Genomic DNA, 22,938 nt, shown 5'->3' on the forward strand with positions numbered 1-22,938 from the left:
ATTAGCTGGACAACCAAAAATATATAGAAAAAATTAGCCGGGCATGGTGGCTCATGCTTGTAGTCCCGGCTACTCGGGAGGCTGAGGCAGTAGGACTGCTGGAGCCCAGGAATTTGAGGTTGCTGTGAGCTAGGCTAACGCCATGGCACTCTAGCCTGGGCAACAGAGTGACACTCTGTCGCAAAAAAAAAAAAAAAAAAAAAAATCAAAAGAGTATTATTTAGAAAACTAAATGTCAACTGAAGTCCATCCCAAAGGAAGGTAACTTTCAATAGGATCTCTCATTTTTTGAAAATTGTAAAGGGACTACTCCTCTGTAATCTATAAAAATGGTTGGAATACTAATTGCAATTACAAATTTACATTTCAAATGCATACTAAGTTATTTATAGTTAGAAATGCTTATGATTTTCTAACCCCCAGGGCTATACAAAATGGATGGATATTTTTTCCTTTAAGAAAATTAAATAATTTAAAACTTAAAAGGCTGACATGATTTAATCTACATGTAAAGCATAATAAGACTTTTGAATTTGAATTTTAGCAGTCAGAACACAATATGATAGCATTATGCAACAATTGTACATATTTTCTGGCAATTTATCATTTCCAGTATGAAATGCTGTATAGAAAAGCATAATGCATGATGGCAAGTACTATAAAGTGCGTCAATGTTTGGAAAAATGCAAATAACTTTAAAAGTACAGATTATATTTTTTTGCCACTAAAGAGCTAAATATTACTAAGCAAGACAAATGCTCAGGCTGATCCTGACTTACTTGATTTTGAGAAGTGAATATAAGGTATCATTTTTGCATACTCTCTTTTAGACAATGTTCAGGATAAGCAGACTTATAATTTTAATCATTAATAATCATATCTTTACCTCAAAAAAGTACTGATTTGTGTACATTGATTTTTGCATCCTGAGACTTTGCTGAATTCATTTTTAAATTCCAGGAGTTTCTTGGTTGAATATTTGAGGTTTTCTAGATATAATGTCGTATTATCAGCAAAGAGTGAAAATTGGACCACTTCTGCCCCCGTTTGGAGACCCTGATTTCCTGCTCTTATCTCATTGCTCTGGCAAGGACTTCCAGCACTTCGTTGAATAGAAGTGGAGACAGTGGGCAACCTTGTCTAGTTCCAGTTCTAAGTGGGAATGCTTTCAATTTTTCCACATTCAGTATGATGTTGGCTGTGGGTTTATCATATATGGCTTTAATAATTTTGAGATATGACCCATCTGTGGCTATTTTGTTAAGAGTTTTTATTGTACAAGTGTGTTGAATTTTGTCAGATGATATTTCTGCTTCTATTGAGAGAATCATATGGTCTTTGTTCTTGCTTTTATTTATATGGTGAATTACATTTATACATTTAAGTATGTTCAACCATCCTTGTATTTCTGGAATGAAGCCCACCTGGTCATGATGAATTATTTTTTTGATGTGCATTTGAAGGAATCTTATCTCAGGGATTTTGATAGCCTTTCTTTCCATTGTCATTCAATTCAATTATTTTATTTCTATTTTGATTTCATCATTGACCCAAAGATCATTCAGCAGTAGGTTGTTTAATTTGTGTGTACTTTTATGGTTTTGAGAAGTGCCCTTGGAATTGATTTCTAGTTTTATTCAAGTGTGATATGAGAAGATACATGGTGTGCTTTTGATTCTTTTCAATTTTCTGAGACATGTTTTGCAGCCTAACATATTGTCTATCTTAGAAAATATTCCATGTGCTGATGAGAAGAATTCATATTGTGCATTTGGGGGTAGAATGCTGTGCAAACATCTGTTGGGCACATTTTTTCTACAGTCTCATTTTAGTCCATTGTTTCTTTGTTGATTTTTTGCTTTGATAATCTGTCTACTTCTGTCAGTGGAGTGTTGAAGCCCCCCACTATTATTATGTTGCTGTTTATTTCATTTCTTAGGTGTAGTAGTATTTGTTTTATGACTCTGGGAGCCACAATGTTGGGTACATATATACTTAGGACTGTTATATGTTCTTCTTGAGTTTATTACTTTATCATTATATAATACCATCTTTGTCTTTTTTATTGTTACTGATTTAAATTATGTTTGATCTGGCCAGGCGTGGTGGCTCATGCCTGTAATCCTAGCACTCTGGGAGGCTGAGGTGGGCAGATCGTTTGAGCTCGGGAGTTCAAGACCAGCCTAAGAAAGAGCGAGACCCCATCTCTACTAAAAATAGAAAGAAATTATATGGACAACTAAAAATATATATATATATATATATATATATATATATACACACACATATATAAAGTTAGCCGGGCATGGTGATGTATGCTTGTAGTCCCAGCTCCTTGGGAGGCTGAAGCAGTAGGATCGCTTGAGCTCAGGGGTTTGAGGTTGCTGTGAGCTAGTCTGATGCCATGACACTCGAGCCTGGGCAACAGAGTGAGACTCTGTCTCAAAAATAAATAAATAAATAAATAAATAAATAAATAAATTATATTTGATCTGATATGAGAATAGCTACTCCTTCTTGCTTTGGGTTTTCATTTGTGTGGAATAGTTTTTTCTATCCCTTTACCTTGAGTCTGTTTTGCTTTTTATGAGTTAAATGGGTTTCTTGAATACAATGGCTATTTGAGCTTTGTTTTTTTATGCATTCCATCAATATGTATTATTTAAGTGTGGCATGTAGACAGTTGACATTCAATGTTAATATTCATAAATGTGAAACTGTTCCAGCCAACATGTTGATTGTTACCTAGTTGCTTTGTATTCTCCCTTGTGTTACTGTTTCATAAGAGATATTGGTTTTTACTTTCTAGTGTCTTTACACATATGAGCGTCAACCCTTCTTTTTGGTGTCTAGAGCACTTTTGAGCATTTTTTTAGGGCATGTCTAGTGTTGACAAATTCCCTTAGTGTTTGCTTTTCTGTGAAAGATTTTATTTCTTCTTCATTTATGAAACTTATTTTTTCAGTCTGCAGTATTCTTAGGTGACAGTTATTCTACTTAAGAATACTAAAGGTGGGACCCCAATCCCATCTGGTTTGTAAGGTTTCTGCTGAGGAGTCTGCCTTTAGTCTGACGGGGTTTCCTTTGTAAGTTACTTGATGGTTTCCTCTCACACCCTGTAGGATTTCTCTTCCTTCACTTTCTCCTGACCAAACCAATGACTCTGTACTTTGGTGACATCCTATTTGCAATGAATATTCTAGGAGTTCATTGACCTTCTTGTATCTGGATTTCTAAATCTCTAGCAAGACCAGGGAAGTTTTCCTCCAATATTTGTTCAAATAAGTTTTCCTTGCTTTTTGCTTTTTCTTCTTCTCTCTCAGGGATACCGATGATTCATATATGTAAGTGTTTTACATAATCCCATATTTCTTACAGACTTTGTTCATTTTTCTCTGTTCTTTTTTCTTTATTTTTTGCTTATGGTTTAATTCAAAAGCCTTGTCTTCAAGTCGTGAAAATCTCTCCTCTTTTAGTTTGATTTTAAAATTTTCCATTGTATTTTGAAATTCCCTAAATGACTCATTTCCAGAAGTTCTGTTATTTTTTCTAAAATAACTCTAGTGAATTTTTCATTCATGTCCTGAATTATTTTTTCTTTGTATTGTTTTTTCTTTGCATTGCTTTTCAACTTCCTCACTGATCCTTACTTGCAATTCATATTTTGAATTCCATATCTGACATTTCAAAGATTTCCTTTTGATTTTAGTCCATTACTGGAGAGCTAGTGTGATCCTTTGGAGGTGCTGAAGTAGCCTGATTTTTTATGTTGCCAGTATTCTTGTGCTGGTTCCTTGTCATCATGAACCTTTTCCCTCAGCACAAAACAGATAGGTTTGTAGTTCACACATTCTTCTCTGCTGGGAACTCTGATGCTCAGTGTAAGGAGGAAGATGTATATTGCCTTTCAGCTGCTCCATGTAGGTACACACTGTGTTGTTTATGGCAGTTCACATCAGTTGGACCTCAGACCCCTGGGAGAGTGTTCAGGTGGACAATGTTAGGCAATCCTCAGTGTCCTGGCCCCTGGATTGTGTGCTTCAGTACTGGGGGGAACCAGACCAAGATCAGGCTTACAAACTTGCCTTCAAACTTCTCTAAGTTCAGGCATAGCTGTAATACTTAGGGGTGGGGCGATCTCCTACTCTGGATGAATGCTCAGGCAAGAGAATAGTGGATGCACTGTGAGCCTGTGACAGGAAGTATGGGCCCCTCTTGATGAGATTAGCAGAGGCAGTCAGCTGTAGGAAGCACAAGCTGCTTACTCCTCCCTCTCTTAGTAATGACAGTGGTCTCTCTGTTCTTAGAGGACACAAGAGAACCCAGATGACATCTCCCACCCTGGCCCAGCTATAGCCGAGGAAGCTCATCCTGCTGTGTGCAAGGCTACCAGGCTGGCTGTGGGCTGTGGCTGAAATGCTCCAGCAGGGGAGGGGTTGTTGTGCCAGGGAGAGTAGGCTCCTCTCAGAACAGACAGGTAGCTCAGGAAGAGGACTACTAGCCCGGATCTCCCTCAGGGGATGCAGTAGCTTTTGTCTGTGGGAACTCAAAAGCACTTGCCGAGGTTTTTTAGAGGGAAAGGAATGAGCCCCAAGCTCTGTGTAATCCTGGGTGAGATGATAGGTGCTCTGTCAGAGGCAGGGCAGCTACTCCCAGGTTCCCTTACTTAATCATCGCCCATGGAACCCTCACCAGTCCTGAGTGGAAATAGTCATGGCTGCCTCTGCAGCAGTGGGCAGTGGGGGGTGGAGGAGGAGGATAAGGCCCCAAATGGTGGGGAGCTGGTGCCCTGGTACCCTTTGTCCTAGGGGTGACATCTGGTGCGTGGCTCTCTCCTCTCTGCTATAAGTGGCCTATCCTGAATGCCCAAGCTCTGGGAGACCCAGAGTTCCCTGGGACCCACTGGTCTCCCAAGGCTATTGTGGTCTGAGTGGGTGCTGGGGAGCGTTGACTGTAGGTCCAGTGATGTAGAGACCCAGTGGCTGAGAGTCCCAGGTTGGGAACACTGCAAGAACATAGGAAGAGAAATGAGCTGAACCCTCTGTGCAGAACCCAGGCCCAGTAAACAGAGGACTATTGGGGGTGTCCCCACCCCATGCCCCACAAGCCTAGATCTGTCCATCCTGCAGTTCACCTGCACCAAAGGCTCATGTTTGGGAGCAGAGGTGGTTATGTCTGCACCATTGGGTGGTTAGAGATGGGGATGTTGACATTTCCATGTCCCTTCACTGGCTCTGGTGCTGCTTCTGCTCTGAGGTGAAGACACTCTGCCATCCTACGGTCTCCTCTCTGTACTTGTGTCTCACACTAGGAGGGGTACAGACCCCACTGAATCACAAATCAAGCACTTTTGGTACAGGAGAGTGGGCTCTCTGCCTCCCATTGTCTTAAAATGCATCCGTGTTGCTTCCCAGTCCCCTTGGGGCAGTCTGCCCTGTGGGTCAGAACTCTAGAAACAGTGCTGCTCTCCTGCTTCTCCGCATTCCCCTGTGGTTGTTACAGGCCAGGCAGGTTCTGGAAAATGTTAACGTACAGGGACAGGCTGACCACCAGGCCACTGCTGAAAGCGCAGGCAGGGGCAGGGTGGGCCCATCTCAGCAGTGGCAGCTGCGGTGGGTGGCTATGTGGGTTTATTGGCACCTGGGTCCTGCAGCAGCTGCTGCAGCAGTGGTGGTGAGTGGGCCCCTCAGTGGTGGCAGAAGAGGCACGGGGCTGTGAAGGTCTGCTCGTGCCTGGCTCTTGCAAAAGCAGCAGCAGCAGCAGCAATTGCAACAGCAGAGTGGGCTTCTATTAGCAGTGGCAGTGGATGTGGGTGGCTGTGGGGTTTGCTCATGCCTGGGTCCCACAGCAACAGCAGCAGCGGCAGTGGTAGAGGTGACAGTATTTGTCCTTAGGATACCTGAAAGCACCTGGCCTCCCTGTTCCCTCCCTGGCCTGGCAGTGGTGATGAGGAGATGGCAGTGGTGGCCTTGGCTCCCAGACAGCCACAGCATTCTGGGCTCTCAGAACAGCAGCACTGGCTCCATTGCTCAGGGCTCCAAAGCCTGTGGGATCCCACTGTGCCCCCTCTTCAGAGCAATGCCACTGCACTAGGCACCGCCCTTTGTTAGCCTGAAACCCTGTGAGGATAGAAGGTGCTTCCCATAGCTAGGACTGTAAAGTCATGAAAGGAGTGTGGAGCCCCAGGGGCCTCTGACTTACCCCTTTCTAATGTGATGCGTCTCCTGGCTACCTCTGAGCAGTCTCCCTTACTTTCACCTCCTGTCTCCTTTGCTTCCGGTGCCTTTAGTCATTTCTTTGTTGAACCCCAGTGCTCTCTCTTAGATAATCTATCTGAAGGTGAATACCTGCTTGGTACTCTGTATCCTCTCCATGGGAAAGGCCTGTGCAAGCTGCATCTAGTCAACATCTTGGACCCTGAGAACTATCATTCTTTTTTGTTCTGTTTTGCTATTTAAAATAATTCTTTAATGGTCATCTTTAAGCACAAGCATAATTGAAGCATAAAATAAACATTCCGCTTAGTGAAATACATTCCACTTAGTGAAAGTGTGAGATTAAAGAATATTCAAACTTAATTTTGAATAAGTACTTTCAGGTCACCTTCATCCAGACTGCATTTTTTAAGTGATCAGCTATATATGAATCTGAACTTTTCTCAACCCATTGAAAAAACACTACTTTTCCTAGAGGTCTCTTTATGAACTATGCTCATTTTTTTCTTTAAAGTGTTTTAGTTTCCATGAGATATTTTTATGCACTATTTATATACGATAAACACTGAGCTTTTGTAACACACACGTGCACATACATACATAGTTCCTTTCAATGAATTTTCTTTGTTTATGTTGGTTTTCCCGTATGCAAGATTTACTCTTTATGTAGTCTGATCTAATTGTCTTTTCCTTCAATGCTTCTGGACATCACATCATATTTAGAAAGATCTTTCATCCAACTCATGAAAATATTTTCTGTTCTTTCTTTTAATACTTTTTAAACATTTCTTTTTTACATGGAAGTTACTGATCTGTCTGAATATGTGTATGTGGTTTGATGTAAGGATTTAACTTCCATGTTAAATATCACATAGTCTTTCATTTCTCTTGTGACTGAGTTGACATTTTTATTTTTCTGCAGTACTAAAGTCTTAAAAATATCTGTGTGTATGTAGTCCCCATTCAATTCTTTTAACTTTTTTGAGTATCTGTGCCCCATTAAAATATTTTAAAAATTTATTAGAGAATTTCAGCATATCTTTAACTGTCATATGATAGATTCCACTGTCATATTTCTTCATTTAAAAAATTCTTTGATATTCTTGAAAAATTTTCATTTCTAAAATTCATTAAAGAATATGATTAGAGGAATAAAAACATTAGAATTAGATTGAGATTGCATTGTACTTACAGAATAAATTGTGAGAAGTCTTATTTTATGAAATCACTGCAATAGAGTTCCTAATAATGAACCATTCTAGTCTTCTGGGAGTTATAGTACATCATACATTATTAGCCTTACCTAAATAGTAAATATTTTTATAACCATACTAAGAAATATATGGTTTTTCTCAAAAGTTTAATTTCTTTTTTGCTGTGGCAAATAGTGAAATATTGGCTAACAGGAAATTGTAAGTATGTGTTTTTTCTCAAATCTTAGAGAAAGAAGTTGTTATATGTACTATGGGAGTTAGAAAAAATAAGAATGAATTTCATGTGGGAAAATGAATTCACAAATAAATATGTATATTATGTTTATATAAATATTCATGAATTGAGATGGTGCTTTTCAGCGTGTGTACTGCTGCCTGAGTGTTACCATATATATGCTTTTTACACTCATGGTTTCCAGTACTCAGTTTATTGACAATTTGTCCTGCTTCTATTGGAAACTTCTTTTCTAGTAGAGATACATTAAAATAACTCTTAATGTGAAATCATAACATACTCTAAAGGTTGCAATGTCAATGAAATATCACTGGTTGGCCTTAAAGTTAACAGTGTATTAGGATGAAGGAGAGCCATCTCATAGGCCTTAAACGTTAGTTTTCTCAATAGACACTAAATAAAATGAAACAATTTCAACATAATGTGAGGCAGATAAATAAGATAAAATTATCAAAAATTATTTAAGGAAATTCATGTTTTTGAATTACCATATAATCTTGAGAATTATTTAAATGTAACAATAATATACATACATACTTAACAAAACATTCAAATAGCAAAAATGTACATGTGGTGAAAAATAGATATCTCTTGCATCTCCACACACTCAGTATCCTTGTGCCAAAACCTGCTTCTTAATGGCAGTTTCTTTTCTGGTTTTTGTGTGCATCTTTACAGAAGTAGATCCATATACATGAGTAGTTCATATTTTACATGCAGGAAACATACCAGGTGTAATGTATTATGTTTGCTTTCTTCTACTTAATTTGTCTTAATAATGGGAAATATATCTGGTCAAATTATTGGTAAGCTCATCACCAAAATTATAATGGGAGATTATGGATCTAACAGCAAAACACATGAATATATAGTTTTTCTTACTATACCTTATACACATTCATTTTATCAAATTTATATTCATTTTCTATTGGCTTTAATCATATTATGTTAGTTTAATGAAGATATAGACTTTGACAACCTTTCCTTTCTTCCTTTCTCCCTCCCTCTCCCTCCCTCTCTCCCTCCCTTTCTCCCTCTCTCCCTCTCTTTCTTTCTTTCTTTTCTTTTTTTTTTCTTTTCTTTCTTTTCTTAATTTCAGAATATTATGAGGGTCAAAACATTTTGGTTACATATAATGCCTTTGCCTTGCCCAAGCCAGAACTACAAGTGTGCCCATCCCCTAGACAGTGCGCTCCACACCCATTAGTTGTGAGTTTATCAATCCCCACCACCCGCTGCCACCCACCCAGCACTCAATGAATATATTTCCAAGTGAGCACTTAAGTGTTGACTAGTTACTACCAATTTGATAGCAAGTACATGCGGTGCTTGTTTTTACATTCTTGTGATACTTCACTTTGAAGGTTGGACTCTAGCTCCACCCAGGATAATATGAGGTGCTAGTTCACCTTGTTTTTATGGTTGAATAGTATTCCATGGTATACATATACTACATTTTATTAATCCACTCATGTACTGATGGGCACTTGGGCTGTTTCCATAGCTTTGCAATTGTGAATTGTACTGCCATAAACATTCGAGTGCAGATGTTATTATTGTAAAATGTCTTTTTATCCTTTGAGTAAGTGCCTAGCAGTGGGATTGTTGCATCAAATGGTATTTCTATTTTTAGTTCTTTGAGATATCTCCAAATTACTTTCCACAGGGGTTGTACTAATTTGAAGTCCCACCAACAGTGTAAGAGTGTTCCTATCTCTCCATATCCATGCCAGCATTTCCAGTTTTGGAACTTTTTGATAAAAGCCATTCTCACTGGAGTTAAGTGATATTTCACTGTGGTTTTGATTTGCATGATTAGCGATATTGAGCACTTTTTTATATGTTTGCTGAACATTATTCTGTCATCTTTTGAAAATTTTCTGTTCATGTCCTTTGTCCATTTATTGATGGGGTCGTTTGATGTTTTTCTTGTTAATTTTCTTAAGTTCTATATAGATTCTTGTTATCATTCCTTTATCAGATATGTAGAATGCAAATATTTTTTCCCATTCTGTAGATTGGGAAAAATCTTTTTTATTTCTAATAGATTATATTCACTCTAATGATAGTTTCCTTGGCTGTGCAGAAGCTTTTTAATTTGATCAGGTCCCATTTATTTATTTTTGTTGCTGCTGTGATTGCTTTTGGAGTCTTCATAAATTCTTTGCCTAGGCCAATGTCTATAAGAGTTTTCCCAACTTTTTCTTCTAGAATTCTTAAGGTTTCATGCCTTCAATTTAAGTCTGTTATACATTGTGAGTTGATTTTTGTGACAGGTAGAAGTGTGGATCCAGTTTCAATCTTCTGCATATGGTTATCCAATTTTCCCAGTGCTATTTATTAACTAGAGATTCTTTTCCCCAGTATATATTTTTGCCTGCTTTGTCAAAGATTAGATGACGATATGAGGATGGTTTTATACTTGTGTTTGCAGTCCTGTTCCAAAACTCTATATCTCTGTTCTTGTGCCAATACCATGCTGTTTTGGTTACTATAGATTTGTAGTAAAGCTTGAAGTCTGGTAGACTGATGCCTCCCAATTTGTTCCTTTCACTTAAGATTGCTTTGGCTATAGAGGGTATTCTCTGGTTACATTTGAAGCATAGAATTATTTTTTCTTGACCTGCAAAGAATGATGATGGAATTTTGATAAGGATTGCATTAATTCTGTAGATCACTTTAGGTAATATGAACATTTTAACAATATTGATTCTGCCAATCCATGAGCATGGTAGGGTTTTCCATCTGTTTCTATTCTCTACAATTTCTTTTCTCAGTATTTTGTAGTTCTCCATATATAGGCCTGTCACCTCCTTAAATATATTCCCAAATATTTAGTTTTCTTTGATGCTGTTGTGAAAGGTGTTGCATCTTTGATTTGATTTTTGACTTGGGTGTTATTGGCGTTTATGATTGCCACTGTTTTGTGTGCATTGATTTTGTATCCTGAGACTTTACTGAATTCATTTACCAATTCCAGGAGTCTCTTGGTTGAATCCTTGAGATTTTCTAGATATAATAGCATATCGTCAGGAAAGATTGAGAATTTGACCTCTTCTGCCCCCATTTGGATACCCTTAATTCCCCTCTCTTGTCGGATTACTCTGACATGGACTTCCAGCACAATGTTCAATAGAAGTGGAGATAGTGGGCAAACTTGTCTGGTTCCAATTGTAAGTGGGAATGCTTTCAATTGTTCCCCATTAAATATGATATTGGCTATGGGTTTATCATATATGGCCTTAATAATTTTAAGTAATGTCCCATCTATGCCTATTTTGTTAAGACTTTTTATCATAAAAGTGCGCTGGATATTGTCAGATGTTTGCCTATGTCTATTGAGAGAATCATATGGTCTTTGTTCTTGCTTTTATTTCTATGGTGTATTACATTTATAGATTTTAGTATGTGCAGCCATCCTTGAATCACTGGTATGAAGACCACCTGGTCATGTTGATTTATTTTTTTTTTTTGATGTGCTGTTGAATTCAGTTGCTAAGATTTTCTTGAGAATTTTTGCATCTATGTTCATAAGGGATATTGGCCTGCAGTTTTTTTTTGTTTTTTTTTTTTATTGTTGTTGTTGTGTTCTTTCCTGGGTTTGGTATTAAGGTGATATTTGTTTGGTGGAATGATTTTGGGGGGTGGGATTTCCCGTGGTCATGGTCACGGGAAGCAACCATTCATCCCCGACCCGGTGCAATCCCAGCACAGAGCACAGGAGGTTTCAGAATGTTTCCCTCTATTGTTGTCTCCTCTCCACGGAGCCTGCCGTCATTGGTGCCACGACTTTGCACCGTCTTCAGGTGTGTCCCTGCCTGAGTGGGTGTGCAGGTCTGTGGGCGAGCCGGGTGTCCTCCTGTGGGACAGGCTGCACAGCCACGGCTGCCCGGGCAGGCGCGGCCCTCCCGCGCTCCTTTCCCTATTGTGTTTCTCTCACTCCCCCACCTTTGCGAACCTATCTGCCTTTCACCTTGTTTCCTGCGCTGCGTTTCCCATGCTGTTTCTGTGCAGATTCACATTGTTCTCAGAGGGGAGTGATCCACTTGTGTGTCGCCATCTGAATTCCCCACCTCATTCTCTGGGAGCGGTGAGCCAGGAGGCCGTCACTAATCCATCATTTTTTCTCCTCTTGACAACTTTTCTGAATGTGAACAAAATCAGAGCACTTAGATCCGGGTTAAACATAAGTGAAAATCTGATTCACAGGAATATCATATGACCTAAAAGTCTATTAGAGAGAAAAATTGATAAGATTTTATGTTTGCAAAAAATATTAAGAAAATTAGAAAAACTATTTGCCTTACTAGGTGTGAATTAGATAATTCCCTAATTTGCACAGAAGGTATGATAGTGGATAATTTACCCCATAGGAAAGTGGGCACTCTTTTAGCTGGAACTTCATTCACAGATTAACTGAAGATTAGAAATATAACTAGAAATGTTGCCTTTGCTGTAGCAGAACAGTTAATTATAGGAAAATTTTGGATTAAGCATTTCATGTGTGACTCTCTTGCTCCACTTAATTACAAAGACCACACCAGTTGCTCTAATACAGTATAGAAATAGATTTCAATAATGGATTACATGCTTTTTCTTCCCTAAACCCTTTTATTCTTTACTACTCTACCAAAAAAAAAAGAAAAATTCTCTTCTAGTATGTTCTGTTTTAAAGGGTTGTTGGGAGGAATAAAGTATAAATGGGTACAAAGCAGTTTAAATATACAAATGTAGTAAGTGGTTAATATTTGAAGGTATCACTGTTAATAGCATTGTCTTTATCTCAATGGATGCTCCAAATGTCCATTGTACTGGGCAAGCCAAATCTTGAGAATTATCTTTTACGATTTATTTTTTTTTTTGCCCTCAGTATTCAATTCATCACAGGTTCAAATGTTTTTATCGTCAGATAGATCCCATTTTTGTTTCCTTTTGTCTCACCAAAATCAGGATTAAACTTCCACACTCTTCTCCCTGGAGTCCATGAAATAAGCCTCCTCTGATTTTTCTGCATCCACTTTTGGTCCGGAGTCCCAAGCCATTCTCCACACAATAGACAAAATGATCTTAAAACATTAATCTGATCACCATATCTCCCCACTTAAATCCTTCCATTCTTAAAATACTTTAAAAGTATTCCCACTGAAAAAATCATTGTTTTACAAGCTTCTCCATGATTTTTCAGCCTCATTTCCTACCACTCCTCTTCCATATCCTTACCCAACTATGAACACACACACATACACACCCAGAACTACAAATTTTTGTTCTAGTCATACATGGACCATATTTCAGTACCAAGAATGCAACTTTTTCTCTTCACTTCAAAATCTTCTCACATGCTATTTCCTCTGCCTTCCTTAATTTCCCCAATAAACCAAAGCTCCTTTATTAAGAAGGTACCGTTTTCATTATTATTAACATTGAGAATTGTCTTGGTCCTATTGAAGCATCAGAGATCTTAGCTTACATAATGTGTGTTTTAAAGTTATCCAAAGGGTCTAATTCACCAACCATTGACATTTCAAGGGACATGGTCACAGAAAGATTAACTATCATCTGAAGAATGTCAATTTTATGCCCACAATGTAGCCTATAAGGTTACCCCTTTATTATTCTACATTCTGTTCAGTTTTGGAAATTTGTTAATATTTCCTATATTTATACACACATACATATGTATTCACAATCTGAGTAAATTTGATAGATGAGAGGCATTGAGATATAAGAACACAATTTATTTGTGTGTATACGTATGTATCACATATACATCGATTACATAGGCAGAAAATTCCTGTTCATCAACAAGATACTTACTTAATTCTGGAGACATACTGTCAACATTTGCTTTGCTGACTTTTTTCTATGTGTTTATTGCTGTCTTAATTCCCTTTCTTGTGCATACATGATTTAGTCATTACATTCAACTCTTTTTGTCTATTTAAGGAATGGGCTGAAAACTAATGTTTATAAAGAAGCTCTTTAAGTAAGATATATGAGTAAGTAAGTTGGGCCTAAGCATTAGGGGCACAGGTGATAGAGACAAACTAAACACATCCCATTAAATCAGAGAACAGCAGCTGACTGGCTCTGCTGTTCTGGAGTGTTGGCCTGGTTTTGACATACTAACCTAAATATTCTTAATTTTCACGGAAATGCTAAAAGTTTGGATTTGTAAAGTGACATGTGAATTTTAAAAGTTTGAATCTGCTTAAAAGTTTTTTTTTTTTTTATTTTAACTTAAGATTAGTCTTAAACCTCTCATTTTGCACTCTTTGTTCTCAGGTAACTCTGAATTACCTCTCAAGTGTCATGCTTGTTGAAACTGTGGTTGTCAGAGATACCTTGTTTCCTTATTTCCAGATCCTTCAGGTAGAGGGATGATATCAAAATTGCCCCCCTCTGCCCCCCCGCACTCAGAAATTATTTATCTGCTAACTAATGCCCCAAAATTGACAATTAGCATGAGATACATACTTAAGGCTATATAAAATGCAGACGTACCTGAAATGAATAATATTTTAAACTATTACATAATGTACTGTTTAGAAAGCTAAAGACTTTCGCAGATCATCTAATCCAAATTATATTTTATATGCCGTACAATTTATAGAGAAATAAGACTCAGTCTTAACCCAAGTACTTCTGATTCCAAGTTTATTTAGTGTGCTTTCTAGTTTTCCATTACATCTTTTGTTCATCTGATAGTGTGAATGAAGGTTTAGAGAACCAGTTCTTCTTTTCATGGAGGGCAGAAGGGAGTCAGAAAAAATAATTTTAAAGAACAATTAACATGCTAATAAATGAGTAACAACCTCACATACAATATTGAGTCTGTAATTCAAGGAAAAATTTGGACTTTTTTCAAAAATGGAAAATAACATATTTTATTTGATTTATTTTTCCCTAATAGGAGTTTGTTACAAGTTGACATAGTTCTAACATAGTTCACCATAGCCTCACAATGACTCATTGAAATAATCATTTCTTCAGAATAAATAGTAAACAGAAGCCAGGGGTTTCATCCCTGAAGTAGTTTTTAATCTCTTACATATGCTAGCTCTAAATGTAACTCTTTTCTTGATTCTTTTATAGGATTTATCCATTTCTATATGAGCTCCTTGATTGACATATGAAGTATCTGGATATTTTTATAACATTACTAAGTCAACAGAATTTAGTAATATTTAGAATTTATGTAGTCATTATTTTACTTCCATTTCTAGGTTTACTGGAATTTAATCTATGGACCAAAACATAATCTTTTCATTTAATATGACATCCCACACATACATGCACTCACACAAAATTTCTTGAGAGTCGTTTTACATTTTTCTCTTAATAGAATTACATTAGGAGATAACTAACTTTAATAAAGTTGTAAGGTTGCAGTCTGAAATGTCGGTTCTTGGTGTGCCCGCGGCCAAAGAATGACCAGACATGCCGAAGGTAGGCAAGCATGAAAATGAGGTTTATTGAGGAGAGGATAGGATTATAGGGCAAGAGCAAGACATAGGTTTACAGAGTGTGACCCATATGCCGCAGATGACGACCGCACCCATTGTCATGGAAAGGGAGAAGAAAAGGAAGGACACAAAAAAGGATTGGTAATGGCCTGCGTCTATGGCCCCGTCTCCCTCGTGGTTCAAACGTCACCGTGATTGGCGTGATTGGACGGTTGGGAGCTGCATGACCTGAGTCTTACTGCACATGCAAATATTGCATGAGCCTCTCTGAAAGCCCATTTGGGGGCGGAGAATAGCAGCAACACCCACTTTCATCCCTAGGAGACCAGGAATCCCCGCTATCTATCTAACAAAGTAACTAAAAATTTCTATTCTGAGACATACATCAAGGTGAAAACAATCTCAAACAAAATATGTGACATCACTTCAATCTATCCTTGTGTTAACTAGATTTTCGTAAACCATATTGCTAACTATAAGAATTTTATTAAAAAGGAAAACAATATTTTCAAGGCTCAAATACTTTAACTCCCTCCCATTTCATTGGGTTTTCCTCCTTCCTGCTTTAAAACAAATGTCTCCAGTGACTTATATCTTTAGTTTACAGAAGCTGGAATGTGACAGATACCTAGTATCCACACCTATAAAGGATAAGTCATTTAAACTAGTAACCTCTAATTATGTTACAATCAAGTCCATTTTTCTATAAGATATAAGGATTTCATTCATTTGACTCATATATCTCTACAAATAAGAATGCCTCAGGCCTCAAACCTTTGGCTGTGTATTTAGAGAGCTTATTAGAAAAGGAATAGACAAAGCAGTCAAAATGTGTCTTCTATTTTGTGCAACAATCTGAGCAATGCCTTTTGTTGTCAGGGTAACCACATAGTTCTGCAGTCTCTGAAACATGACACATTAAATTAGTGCTTCTATTTCATTGGCCTGTCTTTCTAGTGAGCTAGCCTAAGGGGTAAAGGAATGTTTTATATTTTCTTCTTCCTTCCAATCTGGTGTATTTGTTGTTTTGTTTTGTTTTGTTTGGGCCTCTTTGGAGGCAAGCTTAGTTGTCCCATTCTGTTTTCCCATGTCAGTTTCCATTTCCACTCCCAGAATCACTTTCCCTGTGTTTTCCCGCTGTTCATATTTGCCAGATTGATTGTGGTACTTCTTCATAAATTGTCTGATCATAATATCAAGATCCAATAGGAATTTCTGTCTTTCACCCTCCATGCAATATAAGAGTCTCTTTTATATGGCTAATACAATTCGAAATCCTGGTCAAGGTGTGAGCAATCAAGAGAGATTTTTTGGAACTCAGTACAAAAGGTTATTTCCTACTTTGGCTATAGGTTAATTGAGAGTGGCATAATACTGTTGCCACCTTCCTATTGTGATGAAGATGGTTTTCTTCCTTCTGATTCCCCTCTTTCTCCTCTTCTTCTTCTTTTTCTTTCTTTTTGTTCTGTTATACTCTCTCTAGTGTTGAGGACCAATGAATATTTAGCGTGTTGTGAGTCATTGAGGATGAACACCTAGGAACATCTTCACCCTCTGCCATCATTCTCTCAGAATTATCTTGTCATTTATATCATGATTTTATGTTGAATTAATTGCGTGTGACTATCCTTTACCCTGTATTCTAACTAATTTAGTTGTTAATGAAATTACATTAGGGATTCCTTGATCCAGGAGCCAGAGAATAAATGTACATATTTAAATGACTCTACAAGTCATCAGTATCTCTTGGGCTTAGCATGAAAAGTAAGAATTTTTTCATTTCCCTAATCCATGTTCTTCACCCTAAAAAGGTGACCTAAATTTGATTTACTTTTCTGGAATTCACCATTAGTAGAATCTTCACCAGTGTGTTTACCTGAAAAAGTATCACTGAACAAAACTTCAGAGTGCTCCAGGAACATTAGGAATTTGTTTAATTTTCAGCAGTTCAGGTTTAGACGTATAGAATGGAATGATAATTAGCCTTTTTTTGAGCATGAATGGAATAAAATAAAAATCCTAATTCAACAAAAGTTAATCTTTGTATGAAATATGTCATATTTTATCAGATACCATTAGGATAAAAAATCAGGTGTATGTATATCTATATCTGATTAAGGGAAAATAGGTATTTTTCTATGCTCAAGTTAGACAACAGGCATCATATTTTTTTCTGTGCTAACGATTTGTTCTCCTGGAGTTAGAAAATTATAAATATGCTTCAACAAGCTCTAAACAGCTTATAAGAGTAATTTTTCCCATTATCTTTCATGTTTATAAATTATGATTCACACTGACATGCACATGCCATTTGGTGATATGTTTATGTTTGAATGATGCCAAACTGAAAATAAAAATATACTTAGCTTAAATGATACTGGAGCATTTGAAAATGATTTTGGGGGGGTTTGGCTAGGACAAATATTTATATTCTAACCATCTATGAATATTATTTATATGACATTTCTAGAGCACACTGTATTACAGAGTGCTTTACATTTAATTCCGTTAACTCTGAGATATTACTGGATATATGGATAATATTTATTGTTAGAGTTGAGAAATAGGGTACTATATAATTTCAAAATTTCAGTTTTGAAGCAAAATAGGTTAAAGTATTGATAACAAGGGCATTAGAAATTGACTATGTTTTGTGTTTAGTTCAAGCCCTATTTCCCTTCTTTGATATCCCAGTAATCACACAGCAGACGGTGACTTGCAATTCCTGTTCCCGTGTTCTTTTTAAGATGTTCGGTTTCTTCTGTTTTGATCCGAGTCCATTGCTTAATAAAATCTGTTCACCACCAAACCACATAAGAAGCTATCATGTGTTAATAACCCATATTTTCACTGGTTGCCAGGCCCTAATGATGCTTTTACACATTGACTATATGTCTAGTTGTAATCACCTTCAAATAATTGTTTCTATTCTTGCTACAATACCCCTGGGAATCCCTTCTCATTTTGGGTTATGCACAATAAACCTGACCACGTCAAATTAATTACTACACTAGTTCCTGCTCAAAATGATCAAGTTAATTGAAGGGCATAGAACATACGTTATTTTCCTTGCTTTCTAGGCCCAATGAACTCTCTTACCTTTGTCTCACAGCAATTCAGTAAAACCGAATATTAAACAGAAAATTCAAGCTATCAAATGTAAAATAAATGATAGATACTGTGACTTTCCTCAAAAGATTTTAAAATATAGCCTCTCTCTGAATGTGTCTATCTGTACTAATATATTTTTCACTTTTTGAATCAAATTATGTGGAGTAAGGATGCAGAGCAACTATGTGTTTCTTACATTGCTGAAAAGAGTGCTATTGGTATAAACTCCTTGAAAAATTTTCTAGCAGAATCTCTTCAAGCTAAGTGTATGTATATCTTAAAACTCATTAATTCTTCTCCTGCGTATATACTCAAAAGAATACTCTGAAAAACATGTACCAGAATATTCATGACTTAGTTGCAATGGACTAAAACTGCAACGAAGCCAAGTGGACATCATTAGTACAATAGTAAACAAATTGTTATATATTCATAAATTAAAATATTATCCAGCCATAAAAAGTATTGACTGATACATACAAAATATGGATACATTTCACAGACATGTTGTTAAGCAAAAGAATTCCAGAATAGAATAATATGATTCTATTTATATGAATTTGTTTAAACTAATCTATGGTGTTAGATATCAGAATTATTGTTACTCTCAGGAAAATACTGAAGTGGAGGGGTCCACCTTCTGTGGTAAACCTTCTGTGGTTCTGGAAATATCCTAAAATGGTGGTGGTTAAACAGGTACAGTCATAGGTAAAACTCCAATAATCTGCACACTTTAGATTTGTGCGGTTCTACTTCTATAAAGATTAAAAATAATATTAAGTATATTTTGGGGAATCTATACAACAATTAACACCTATCCTCCTATGATTCCCCCATAGCCTCAATGTATAGATACAGAAAACTCCATTAAATTACTTTTGAAACTACTGTGGTGTGTCAATTTGTTTTCTTTTAGTGTCCTGAATTTAAAAGGCCCAGGGACATTGCAGTTGACTGGGTTGCTGGAAATATTTATTGGACTGATCATTCTAGAATGCACTGGTTCAGTTACTACACCACTCACTGGACAAGTCTGAGGTACTCTATCAACGTAGGGCAGCTGAATGGCCCCAACTGCACCAGACTCTTAACAAATATGGCTGGAGAACCTTATGCTATTGCTGTGAATCCTAAAAGAGGGTAAGTTAATGGCTTGGTATTTGAGTTTCTTGATATGAGAGTACATTTTTAGAGATTGTGCACTGTAGCTTTGTTTCTATAATGAGTGTTCAATGTGTAATAGATAAACATGACTTCTGAAAATCCCTGTACTTCTCCTTCTATACAAAATCATGTTCTTTTACCACCAAATGTATATCTGTATGTTTGTACGTGTATATTGCAGAATAATGAGGCTGATGTTATAAACACATAACCCACGTTGTTAATCTACCATTGAATTTTCAAAATATTAAACATAATGTTAAACATATTAAATGTAAAGTATTAATGTTTTTGGCTATTTTTGATAATGAAAGATGAAGGCACATGTATAAACCAATTTTAACAATGTAATATAAACATTTCCTTTCTTTTACGTGGAGATATACACCTACAAGTAATGACCAAAAAGGAAATAGGAAAATGTTAAACAGAACTCCTTATCATCCATAAAGTGGAGCATTACCTTCTAAGTAAAAGGAGACAATTTTTACTTAGTTACTAGAATTATGAAGTCTAATTGATGACAAGTACTGTCTAATTTATGACAGTAATTTTTGTTTTATGAAGAGTTACTTCTCTATCAAAAAAAGCATGTCGATGCAGCATCTATAGTAAAATAACTATTCTATCACAAAAAAAAAGTTTCAAGAGATGGAAACAGTTTTCTTCTGAGATTTTAAAGGAATTTTCAAAATTGAACTTTGAATATCAAATAATGAGCTACGGTATGTCCTAGTAAGCAAAGGTTCTCAGATGTTAGTGTATATAGCTAAGACTTGTTTACAAAGTTGATTTCCAAGGCCCTCTATTGGAATATTGGATATTGCATATTGGGTACTGCATACATTCTGTATGTTTCAAGTTGGGTTCAGGAATCTACTTTGTAAAGGACTCTAGGGGTGATGCTAATGCACATGGTCTGAAGAGCCACTGCTTTGGGGGACCAGAGTCAGGTTACAATAGCATCATCACCAGGCTAACCTTCTTGACCTACTGTCTTCAGGATGATGTACTGGACTGTCGTTGGAGACCACTCCCACATAGAGGAAGCAGCCATGGACGGCACTTTGAGAAGGATTTTAGTACAAAAGAACTTACAGAGACCCACAGGTATGATGTGTTTCTGACACTCTAAAATGTGGAGCAGGATGCTAAGCATATTAGTGTTAGCAATTCTTGCTAGTTTTGTTGGCAATATAATCATTTTAACAAGGGATAAAATAATTTATAGTATGATTTTATAGAACTCATTAACATTTGATGTTCTATCTTTCCAACTTGAAAGTCAGGTCCTTATTATACTCCCAGTTGTATTATGGGAGGGTTATTTGAAAATTGACTGAGTTATAAGGCTACTAGTAGGATTTCACATGCATGAAATTTTAAGTTTATAGTCATATTTTAGGGTATCTTTAAAGATATATGTTAATGATGTCAGGATATTTGGTAGCATTTCTTGAGGATGAGGGATCAAATGGACAAATAAGTGGCTAAACATAGTTAATTTGTGTGAAAGGTTTGATGATTCCTTGCCTTTTCCTTAAGAGCTCCTTTCATTCTGGCTTCAATCTCCCCCCAGTTGTGCTACCTAAGCTGTTCCTCCAAATGATCTGTACTTTCAGAACTGTTAAGGAGCTTAGGTCTCTTCTGCCTCCATGTTCTTTCTCTCATGGCATTTTCCTCCCAGCTCCCCTACTAGAATCCCCTTCTAACTTTCGTCTACATAGCTGAATCTTTCCCATTTTGTAAGGTCTAACTTTAGCACTTCTTCTTCAATAAAGTATTTTAAGACTACAGGAGTCTCAGGAATTCTGTGCTACCCATCCCACCCACTACACTCCCGCCAAAAGGACAGAATGGGTCATCAATAGCACGTTATGTAATAATTGTGCATGGCAATATCTTTTGTGATTTAAAATTTATTTATATTTGGCACATATATGTTTATTAACTTTTAAGGTGCCTTATGCCTTTTCATTCATCTAAATTGTTTTTACTTTTTATGGGAAGAAGCATTATTTGGGATTTAATCTATTTACATAAGGGTATCTCAATTCCATGATTTAACAAATACTAATTGAACACCTACCACATGCCATAAATTGTTCCAAATGCTTAAGAAACAAGTTTCTATCCTTGTGAAGCAAGTTCCAACTCTCATGAAACTTATCTTCCTGTAGAGGATAGAATATGTGTTTATATATAATGTCAGATAGTTATAAGTGCTACATAGAAAAGAAAACACATGGTAAGAGATAAGCTGTTACTTGGGGTACTAATTTAGTTATAATTACCAGAGAAATCATCTCTAGAAAGGTGATATTTGAGGAAAGACCTGAACAAAGAGAGGTAGCAAGCTATGTGAATATGTGAGGGCATAGAGAATAGTAAATTCTGAGTTAGAAATGAGCTTAGCATTTACCAAAAACAACAAGAAGGTCAGTATACCAAGAAGCATATAAGCAATTGAGGAGAATGTAATTTGTGAGGATGGCAAGGTGACCAGGAGCCTGGCATGCATTGGTAAAGACTGGATTCTAGTCTAGCTTTAAGGGAAGCTATTAAAGGGCATTAAAGTGCCAGGGTCTGTTCAAACGGTGCTTTGCATTTCTCTTTTTAAGTTTTTTATTTTTGACTAATTTTAAACTTGCAGAAAAGTTGCAAAATTACTAAAAAGCTCTCTGTTAACATTTTACAAAATCATAGTGTTTATACGACATGTTTTTATTTTAAAGAATGACTCTGGCAGCAGTTTGTAGAATTGCCTGTAGGAGGATGCTGAGGGGGGTGCCTTAGGCAGAGATTCTCGCACATGTTATTTATGAAGGAAGTGTTATTCAGGAGAAACTTGTGAACAATGGAAAGAGAAGGGGAAAGAGGAAAGAGTCCACTAAACTGTGTCTCAGGTCAAGTCTAGTCTTGGCTTGAGCCACTGGGGCTGTGCTTTGGAGCATAAACCCCTGACAGGCAAGGGGGTCAGCTTTTTATATGCCCCTTCAGTTATTGATTGGCCTTCAGGCTGTAAAATCCCAAGCAAAGCTGCTCCAATCAGCTGAGTACAATTCTCTGCAGAAGGAGGGCACCTGTAAGCGCTCAGCTGCTAATGCACCTGTTGGGGGATGAGTACCCATGCCTCGTTAGACGATCTGAGTGGGTATCACAGCGTCTCGGACAATGGGCTTAGTGAAAGATGCACATATCTAATATCTTCCATGTGGTAGCCATTCTACTCAACAACACTACAGGTCACTTAGTGATGAACATGGCACAGTCACTTTTCTCACAAAGTGTACATTCAGGAAAGAAAAAAAAATGAGGCATGCATAGGAGTAAGTATAGTTTTTGCAAAATGTGAGAATTGTTCATGTTTTAGAATATCATCAGAGTCAGAGGTGAGAAAGATTATCTCCAGTACAGAAAAACTATGTGAAAGATGTCACTTCAATAAGTGCTTGAAGGATGGATAGGCATTTAAAACATGGGCAGATAATCCATCATGAGGAAATTTTTATTAAGGAATCAGACTTTGTAGG

At 36.9% G+C, this 22,938-nt stretch overlaps 1 protein-coding gene across 1 annotated transcript in view; it reads left to right on the forward strand.

The window, feature by feature from the left end:
• The window catches only part of LRP1B (LDL receptor related protein 1B), a 1,757,623-nt gene that overhangs the window by 1,643,248 nt on the left and 91,437 nt on the right, over nucleotides 1-22,938 (forward strand). The window contains exons 78-79 of the mRNA XM_045559136.1: nucleotides 19,158-19,381; nucleotides 20,409-20,515. Coding sequence (XP_045415092.1) covers nucleotides 19,158-19,381; nucleotides 20,409-20,515 — 331 coding nt within the window. The remainder of the gene's footprint in view (nucleotides 1-19,157; nucleotides 19,382-20,408; nucleotides 20,516-22,938) is intronic.

Source organism: Lemur catta, chromosome 8 (genome assembly GCF_020740605.2).
Source record: "Lemur catta isolate mLemCat1 chromosome 8, mLemCat1.pri, whole genome shotgun sequence".
NCBI classification, from domain to species: Eukaryota; Metazoa; Chordata; class Mammalia; order Primates; family Lemuridae; genus Lemur; species Lemur catta.